The sequence below is a fragment of the Python bivittatus genome, unplaced genomic scaffold (genome assembly GCF_059951505.1).
Source record: "Python bivittatus isolate LINGU-HERP-01145 unplaced genomic scaffold, Pbiv_v1 ctg000850_np1212, whole genome shotgun sequence".
NCBI lineage: Eukaryota > Metazoa > Chordata > Lepidosauria > Squamata > Pythonidae > Python > Python bivittatus.
The window spans coordinates 49,170,047-49,180,376 of record NW_028277112.1 but is presented as its reverse complement, the minus strand read 5'-3'; the positions used below and the strand labels follow the sequence as shown (position 1 = coordinate 49,180,376).

The window sequence follows — 10,330 nt, the reverse complement described above, 5'->3', positions numbered from 1 at the left end:
ATTTTCTTTTCTTTAAATCATAATGTCCCTGGTACATCTATTCTATTTTAGATGTTTGTGAGCCACATTGAGGACTACAGTCAATCCAGATATTAGCTATGCACAAATGCAAATATAATTTGCTATTACAGAAGTTTTTTTGTATTCTTACCTTTGTAAGGAATGAGTGCTGAATTTAGAATCTTCTTCCTTTGGACAGTAATTACTAATTCACCTTTGTTTTTCTATAAACACAACAAAAATATTTACATTTATAGGATTTACATTTTTCTACAAAACATATACAAACATATATATCACATAGGTTATTTTTTTAAAAAGCTTATTTTCCCTTCTTAGCTAACTCTTAAATCTAGGAAATAAAACAATAAATAAATAAATAAAAATCCCACCTTTCTCACACTTGTGACCTGGTCCTCTCAATTTTGTGCATTCATACTGAGGACCCTCCTCAAATGACTGCCATTCCAACGTTAGGACACAGAAAAGTCAGAAACCCTTTATTTCTATGTGATCATTCACTTCATGCTTAGCTCCTCCAAGAATAGAGATTCTTAAATTGTCTGACCAAATTATCCCTTTTCCCAGTCTTGAAAAACAGACAAACCATCTCTGCAGCAAATCCACCAAACTGGATCCTCGACTCACAAACAATCAATTACAAATTGCTCCATTATCCCTAGACTATACCCAAATTATCCCCTTGGAGTAATTACCCCCAGTTTAAGAACCACTGTCCTAGAATAACACTATTTCATAACAATGCAAGAGTTATACTTGACTTTCCTTAATCTGTTCAGATATTCAAGCAAAAATCATTTACGTCAGAAAGCCATCAGACAGAGAATTTGCACTAATAACATAATAGCTGAAAATGGTAAGACTGCAGCTATAGATGGCATAACGGGAAAAATTATAAAATATGGATGCAATTTGCTTAGTATATCGATATTTTGTTTGACACATGTGAAGACTGCATTCTGCGTCTGACAACTGGAAGGATGTTGTTATTGTTCCCTTGTACAAATGCAAAAACTATAGAGGGATTAGATCACTAAATGTATTTGAAAGGGTATGAGAAGTACCAATGAGCAAACTGGAAAGAGCAATGTGGCTTTATGTGGGTCTGCAAACCAGATTTTTGCTCTTCATCAAGAATGTATGAATTGAGAAAGTTTACTGTACAACTGTAAATTTAGAAAAACTGTATGATAAAGTGAATTGACTTGGATTATGGAAAGTTTTGTGCAGATATAGAACTGAAAATTGCTTGTTGAGTGCGATAAGAGCAATATGTCATAGAAATAAAATATGCATGAGAATGTAAGTTACAGATAAATGGGGAAAATTAGAGCAAGAAATTGAATTAATGCACTATGGTAGAATGTTTAGTAATGATGGGAAAATGGATGGAGATGATTTAAGATATGCAAATCCAGAGAGAAAGGCAACAGGAAGTTTGTCAAAAGAAGTAAAAATGGGCTTCCACTTACTTTATTGTATGAAAATGGGAGCTGGTATGTTAGGAGAAACATTACATTGAAATACAGTGGAATGAATTACTTAAGATATATGTGTGTGATAAACAAGAAGAGATAGAGTCAAGAATAAATGGCAGTTTAATGAATTTGGATGGAACATAAAAGTGAATGGTGACCAGATGAAAGAAGTCTGTTGAGGTGATCAGCCCATATGGACAGAATGAATGAAGCTTAATCACAAAACAAGTCATAAAGGAAAGGAAGACCAAGAAAGGTTTAGTTGAATGGACATGAGTACTTCAAAAAGAGAGAAGTCAGAAGTTTAAAGAATAAAAGGCACTGTATAAAGTGTTGTATGGACAAGATGGCAGCCTGACTGGTTTGCAAGAATAGAAATGAGTTAGTGTAATATGCATTTCATTGTTTTCTCTTATCTCTTGCCTCCCATTTATTTTGCTTATTACTTAATATTCTTCTTCTGTTTCCATAACGGTGCTTATTCTGCTAGGGAATAGCACAATGGTATATATGTGAGATGTAGTATTGCAAAATGCCATATAGGTCAGCTTTCACTTTGTTATTTCTAATAAGGTTACGACACTTGTGTATGACTTGTGTTTGTATGAGCTGGGCCCAAGATCTGTTGCACCAGAATGTAAATGCTTAAGACTGGGTTTATTAGTTATTTATTATTGCAAATGTTAACATATTCAACATAATACAATCTGAACAATAGCTGACAATTGCATAAGTGTTTAAATCATACAATGTCAGTGTAATATAACTAATGTTTCTGCAGAATTTGAACTCCTGCCATTTATTAATATGTTTTTAGAGGAACAATGTGGACTATGCAAATGGTATTGGTTCTCTGTTCCTGTCATTCACTAATCTATAAGGGTATCTTAAACATGCTATTGAAATGGCTTTGTGTCCAGTCACAAATTAGTACCAATTCTCCTGCTTAAAAGAGGTATATGTCCATATATAAAGATTAGGATATGCCTGCATTAATTCATGTTAGGAAACAGAAAAAAATATTCTCAGGATAAAAGATCTCAAAAACGTAATTTTCTTGAAGGAATATGACTAGATTCAAATATAAAAGATTATCTCTACTGTGAAATAGTTAGTCTAAAGACAGATTTTCAAGATAGTTAAAAGAGCTAGTGAATTATCCTGTGCAAATATGTTTTCAAAAGCAAAAACTGATAGTGACAAACTACCCTCATGTAGTCTAGTGTAGTCATCCTGGGTTGTGGACTGCACCAACTTAAATTTTGGATCACTGATGGTGGGTAAACAAGATGACTGATATAAGAGACTATGTTATTCAGTTACCTTTAAATATTTGTCAGCAACATAACTGAATGCATTGAAGTCGCTCAAACCTTACCTTTTTCTGACATAATTTGCTTTCATCTTCTGAATAGATACTGCTTGGGGTTATTTTATCATCCTCTATCTTATTTTGTTCTTGCTGATCATTTTTTTTTGTCAATGAAGTATGTTGTGCTGCTTTTGTCTCCAGGTTTTCAGAATTCAGTATTTCAGAGTCACTAAGAAGAGCATATTTGAAAAGAAGAAATGATTTACTGGTATTAAATTTAATTGTCTCCAACTACCCAATTATAGAGTAAATAAATTCACTGCTGTAACTCCTGTACAATCAGACTTATAGGTGATGCCCTTATCCAGAACCCTCATTGGGAACCTTCTATAGCTGAAGAGATTTTTGGCAGGAGATGTACTGCATGCTCCTGGGAATGGCTCCCTTCTCCCAGTGACTGCTAGTTACCCATGTGAATAAACATGGAGCAGAGGAAATCATTTTGGATAATATGAATAAACAGATGACTACTTTAAAGACCAAGTTGCGGGTAAGCACTATGTTCATTGTGATATCCATGCATCACAAATATGGGTGATTAGCAAGCCTTCCCATAGAAATGGGGCAGGTGCTCTTCTAAAAGAAGACAGATGACAGAACTACTTCTCCAAACAATATATCAATCCATGCCTAAACATCAGGATAGTGCTGCATAACAGTTGCTGTGACAATGAAACTGCTTACATATTGAATAGCGAAATTCCACAAAGAAAAGCTGTAGAAGACGCTACAATTCCTGTAGAATATGCTCTGATCTGTTATGGAATATCTTGTCTGCCAGTTTATAGCATAAATAATGGAAGTCAATTGAGGAAAAATTGTAGGGAGATACAATAGGCTGGTTAACCTAAAAATCAGAAAACATCCAGAAAGGAAGAAAACATCAGGCTTCAGCTTATCTTTATGAAGCAACAAATATGGGGATTGGTGGGAGACAGTTCTCCAGTTTAATGTGCTGAGATGATGGCAACAGGAAACTGACTCTGGGAAAGAAAATAAATATATCCAAAATATACTGGACATCTTTGTGCTATCAGATAAATATCTAACCTTCTTGCCTTACTTTAGTGGAGGGTGCTGAATAAGGTATATTATTTTGCTTTCCTGAGCAGTATCTGCAACAATTGTGTCTTGAAAAATAAAATAACACTTGTCATTCCTCACTATAAATAAACTTTCCAGGCAAATAAATAAAATGAAAATGAGGAATCTCCAAATGAGCACTGATGAATACTGAACATCATAAGGTGAAGTTTGCTGTTGTACTTCAAGAGGTTTCTCTATATAAGGTCCATTATCCTCAGAAGATGACTGTATCTGATATCTGGCCACTGGAAAGTGTCCAAGATTATTTATTTAGAATCAAAATGAAAATCCTTCCTTTTGGAAGACCTGATTTTCTGGAGAAGTTGAGAAGCTCCAAATCTAAGCTCTTTGATCTTTATATTTGCTATTCTAATTTTTATATTACCTTTAATTTATGTTTTATATATTGTAATGCCTGGGAGGTCACTTGCCTGTTTCAGCTACAACTCAATAAAATTGGCTTCATAAGTACCATAATCAAAAGAAATATACAAAAGGAGTCAAGAATGGAAAAAAGGAAGAAGAGATGGCATGTACACTCCACAATGCAGATCCCATCCAAGCCTCTGAAGCAGCAGAAAATGGATATACAACAGACAACTTCAGTAAGTAACTCTGCCTACTCTCCAGATAGATTTAACTCTTATAACTCTTTGGAATGGGATCTACAGACAGAGGTTGAAAGTCAAGAGTTTATAGAACTTTCCTCTTCCCTGGTGAAGGATGCCCCCCCCCCAAAACTGCTGCTGTTTTTTCAGCAACCATATTGCTTATGCAAGATGGGAATGATATGAACCTAAAAAGGGAGAATGTAACAGACTTTATAACTAGGCAATGCCTGATAGTGGAGGGAGGGAGACTAGTAGCCAGCCAGCCGGCCACCTTATGCATTAAGACAAAGGATGAGAAGCATGGTGGTGAGTTCAGGCCTTCTTGTAGAACTCTCTATGGAGAATGCCATAGTAATAAGAAGCAAAGAACTGTTGATTCTGGGGATGCTTGGAACTCTGAAAGCAGAAAGGAATGTGCTCAAGAAAAGAAAACTGAGAACACATCTCTAAACTCTAATCTCTCCATCAAAATGGAGCCCATAGAAGGTGTGCTTTTTGGGGGAGGGAGTGCCTTCAAGTCAGTCTTGACTCCTGGTGACTGCCTGGACAAGTCCCTATAGTTTTCTTGGCAAGATTTCAGAAGTGGTTTGCCACTGCCTGCTTCCTAGGGCCGAGAGAGGAGGACTGGCCCATCTGGCTTTCTGCCTAAGGCAGGACTAGAACCCTCCCAGTTTCTAGCCTGATGCCTTAACCACTACACCAAACTGGCTCTCCCACAGGTGGTTAGTCTTCCCTAAAATGTACTATACCAGCCTTGAATGACTTGTGGAGGAGAAGGGCCATGCTGATAATTTAAAAATAATTGCAGGCCACAGAGGAATACTTGGTGCACTGATCAGCTGTTCGGCAGCTAGTGGAGTAGCAGAAGCACTGGAGCTAGTGGTGGCAATGAGGCCTGGGGGCATTGGAAGCACTCATCAGAACATCTTTTGGGGCAGCAAAGTGAATTTATTGACTTCTTTAAAAACTCAGGTGGACTGCATGTGGCCTGGTCAGGCCTCCATTGTTAGGACCAATCCAACTTTTGGCAATGGCAAATTCAGCAAGGGTAGCAATGAAGTTTTAAATCCATATCACTGATGGCTCTAAAGAGAAAATTTCAGAGTAGGCAAATTTGGCTGCAAATGCTTCATTTTGGAGGGAGAGATATGCTATATGAGCATTCAGAATAACTCTTATTTTCTTTTTTCTTCAACTACAAGAAGCCAAGGGGTAGCTTAGAGTGGGTGGACTGATTATAATAAAAACTATGCTTGGTACTGAGTTTGCTGAAGACAGCATCAGGGCCCTGATCATAACTGATAGTTGCTCTGTCAGTCAAGCTAGTGAGATAGAGACTATAGTCTACAGCATACACTTGACAATAAGCCTCTAATTAGAAGCACTTTATCCCAAAGGAAAGATAGCAGGAGATATTACTAATTACAACTAACCTATTTCATAATTTTTTGGCATTATGGGTGAGTTTTCACATGACACCCCTCTTCAAGGTACAGAAGACAAATTTGAGTATCTACCTCTAGGCAACATGTTCCAAACTAAGTTCTCATGGCCATAGTCTCAAAATAAAGTGGTAATCCACCATCAATCCACTATACCAAGAGGTGACAAATGGCAAAAATATCAGAGTTTGGGTTGTTGTTGGGTGTTTTTTTTTTTTTTTTTTTGCATTTAGAGATAGAAAATATGAAGTAGAACAAAGAAAAATCAGAAAAGAAGACCACAAAATGGTTTGTCAGCTTCAAAAGAAGATGCAAAGAGGACTATAATCATGCTACAGCTCTGGTAATTAACTAGGAAAGTAGGGGAGAATGGAAGCCATACAGAAATAGAACCATATACAATACAAGGAACACCACCCACCAAAAACCTCCTCAGCTGTAGAAAGCAACTAATGCTAGTTCTGTGCAAGTATATTACAGAATATATTACATATATTACATGTATATAATGCATAGAGAATGCAATAAAGAAAAATCAGCTCCACGATGATGAGCAAAATGAAAAAATAACACATTTGTGCCTTATTGCCATAGAACAATCATGCAATAATCAGGAAGAGAAAGAAAAATTTGAACTTATCATGAATCACTCAGAAGGTACTCTTCACCTTGGGATTTCTTGGAGCTTATAAGCAAGGTCCATTAATTAAAGGATTTTCTATGGGAAGAATCATTGTATCTCTCAACACTATCCCTTGATTACATATAAAAATGTGCACCTAGGTTGGCTTGACAGTTACACTAGGCTTTGCACAGCACATTAAGGACACTCCAAAAGTGGACATGGCCATGAGATTCTTTTTTTTGCATTAAGCCTCTTCCCACCTATTTTACCTTAATCTCCTCCCCAGATTTTCCAAAATGAATAAATATTGGTGGGGCGGGGGGACTTTCTATGAGAGGCTCAGGAGGTACAAAAAGGTATACTGGGTGACTTTGAGCCAGTCATTCTCTCTCAGCCCAACTCACCTCACAGGGTTGTTGTTGTGGGGAAAATAGAAGAAAGAAATAATAGGTGAGTTTGCTGCCTTGAGTTATGAATTATGAAGTTATGAGTTACGCCTCTCCCCCACAATTTCAACCCGTCTCACCTGATCACACAGAGAGGGCATGCTCCAGACCCCCTTGCCAAAAGAACTCTGAGTAGCGGGGTCCAGAAGGCGGGCCTTCTCTGCTGTAGCCCCTGCCCTTTGGAACATCTTGCCCCTGGAGGTGAGACAGGCCCCCTCACTCCTGGCCTTTCGGAGGGACTTGAAGACCTGGCTCTGCCATCTGGCCTGGGGTGGGGAGGAAGGTCATCAGATATGGGGTAGGCTAGCCCCCTAGAGGCCTGGTGTTGCTTCCATTGGCCTCCTGGATTTTTCCTTTTCCTTTTATTCTTTGTAAATGTGTCCTCTTATAAATTTTAACTGTATATTTATTTATTGTTTTAATATGTTGTAAGCCACCCAGAGTCCCCCATTCGGGGGAGATGGGCAGGCATAAGTTTAATAAATAAATAAATAAAATTTATAAAAAATAATAAAGGTGGGATAAAAAATCTAAAAAAAAAAAAAAACTAGGCCCCAGTTGTCAAATAGTGCCTACCTTTCCATAATTTGAATGATTTTCATGCTTCCATTTCCTCTAACCACAAGTAAGTTGCAATAGCAAAGAAAGAACTGAATAGGCAACTATATGATTGACATATTGTTTGGTTTGGGTTTAAAATGTTGTTTAAACTTGGTCATTATTGTTTATAAACCATCATCTCTAGATTATTATATTGTATGAAACCAACCAATTATGGTTTATTCATGGTTATGCAAACTAAGATAACTGTGACTCAGATCAATATGTTCATTTGTTTAAAGCAAATATTGTCCAAATCAACCTTACTATTTTCATAAATCTAAATTATAAATAGCTGAACTTGAGTAATATACAAAGCTTAAAGTTCTACAAATGAGAACTAGTAAGATTTCTTTCTTTCTTATATAAAAGCTAAACCATATCTGGTTATCCAGAGGTTACTATTAATTAATTAATTAGCAATTAACACAGTGGACAGTGTCTATGATGAACAGTTTAAGGTGTTGGACTAGGACCGGGGAGACTCAGATTCATGTCCACCCTCAACTGTAGAAGCTCACTGAATGATTTTGGAAGAATCATTCGTTTTCAGAAAAACCTACCTGCTAGGGTTATTGCATGGAGAAAAATGGGAAGAAAAGCTATTTTTTCACAGGTATTTTAATGTATTGGATAATCTTGTAAGCTGCTGAAAGTTATCTGATTTTGGCAGGTTTTAAAAAAAATCCATCCATACATACACTCATGCTTTGACCCCTGAAGAAAAGGCAGGATATCAATCTAAAAACTAAAAAGTCCAACATAAGGCCTGTCTGAACAATATCTCTGGTTGTCTCTGAATTATGTAAATAAAGTAGAATCAAGTGGAAAGCTAAGAAACTTTGCACTCATAGTCTCTTAGAGCTTATGAAATCACTATAAGACACATTATTTAAATCTTAGAAATAACTTTTCTTGAGTTGTGGGATCTCACACCTATGGAGTTATACTTATGGTTACAGAACTAATTTTCAGCAATCATTCAATTAAAGTTAGTACAATGACTGTGCATAAAACATACATGAAATAATTAGTGTGGATGGTCCTTAATTTAAAGGACATAAAACAGCTTGTAGACATCTGGTAGCAAGATGAAATGGGTCATTCAAAATTTATCTAACCAAATTAAGGGGGAAAATGTTTCTCCTCCTGGGTCGGCATGTCACAAGATAACTAAACTGACTTCATAGGCTTGCTTGGGAATCCTTAGCTGTCAGCAGTGAATATGCAAAGGGCCAGCAAATTAAATCAACCTGCCAAACTGTCAATTTCAAGCCTCATGACTGCATGAAAATAGCATCACTAGAAGAAATCAAGCATTGCCTTCTTTTGGGTTTCCTGGCACCTATTCAAATACTCATGCAGTTGTGGCTAATTTTGCATGCAAATTTCAGTCAATAAACTCAGAACAAGACCTCCCAAGATATTTCAAAGACTCTGACAGTATTTTTTCTGCATACCAAATCGACAGTAGTTGAAATTCAATTTCTATTTGCTAGTGTTTTACATATGCACAGTGTCCCTTCTACAGAGCTAAGTTAATGAGAGCCGTACCTGCTTTCACTCATATCCTCCCAGCCGTCCTTACTGAAGTTCTGAAATGCACCACTCATAACCTTGATGGACTGATTGCAAAGAGACTGATGTTCCACTAAGCTCTTTTTCTTTCCTGTTTTCAGTTTGACACTGGCACCTGTACTCTTATGCCTACATTGTCCACAAGCTGTTTCCACTGTGGCCTTTAAGTCAGCCATTTTTGCTCTGTCCAGTAAGCTCTGCAGTTGCTTCACTTGACTCAGCAAATCCTCGTTTTCATTTTTCAAGGAATTTCCTTCTGCCACTTGCCTCTTCAGAGAGGTGACCTCTTTTTCCAATCTATCTGTTATTGACTGAAGCTTTGCTTTGTCCTCCTTTGCTTCTGTGATCTTTTCCACAAGTATCTTCAACTCCTTTTCTCTGGCCCCTACATCGTCTATATGCTGCTTAAGCAATATTTTCAGGTCACTTTTATCCTTAACTAACCCTTTATTAATTTCTTTCAACTTCCTGGATTCTTTTTCAAAGTCCATTATTCTTCTTTCCAATTGTGAGACCTAAATACAATATGAAAAAAATTACTTTTAATCTTTTACATAGAGGCCAGCCTTTCCATTATGCTTTAATGACCTATATAATATCCAGAAATAAAATTGCATCCAACACAGCTATTTCAAATAACTAACTGAAAAATAATTTCAAGGTAATGTGAATGAATACATTTGGACTGCAATAATACATCTGTTAAACAAAGGGCAGATGGTAAAGAAGTTAAAATTCTCTATGAGGTGACACAAAAGTGAAACAAAGCAATACATTCCTAACATTAATTTAAAAGGAACTATATTTGATCAATAAATATTTATAATTTCAGTAATTTTAAAGTTAATGCTTATAAATTCAATGTTTTTTAAAATTAATTTTGCTTAACCATTCAACCCTATAAAGGATGTTTTAATACTGCTGATTTTTTAAAAAATGAAGTAGATTCAACGATCACAGTTCAGTCTAAATACTGCCTGAAAGAATAAATCCTGCACAATTAATGACATGTTTTCAGGAAGTTCTCACATATGGCACCCTGCAGGCCTCAGAATACTTCTTCATTTGACA

At 36.5% G+C, this 10,330-nt stretch overlaps 1 protein-coding gene across 3 annotated transcripts in view; it reads right to left on the bottom strand.

Annotated features, from left to right (window-relative positions):
• CNTLN (centlein) overlaps nucleotides 1-10,330 on the bottom strand; it is a 224,771-nt gene that overhangs the window by 88,217 nt on the left and 126,224 nt on the right. For all 3 annotated transcript variants that reach the window (XM_088129922.1, XM_088129920.1, XM_088129921.1), the window contains 3 exons: nucleotides 9,236-9,774; nucleotides 2,878-3,040; nucleotides 152-224 (listed from right to left, as the gene is read on the bottom strand). In XM_088129922.1, the coding sequence (XP_087986048.1) occupies nucleotides 152-224; nucleotides 2,878-3,040; nucleotides 9,236-9,774 (775 nt within the window). The remainder of the gene's footprint in view (nucleotides 1-151; nucleotides 225-2,877; nucleotides 3,041-9,235; nucleotides 9,775-10,330) is intronic.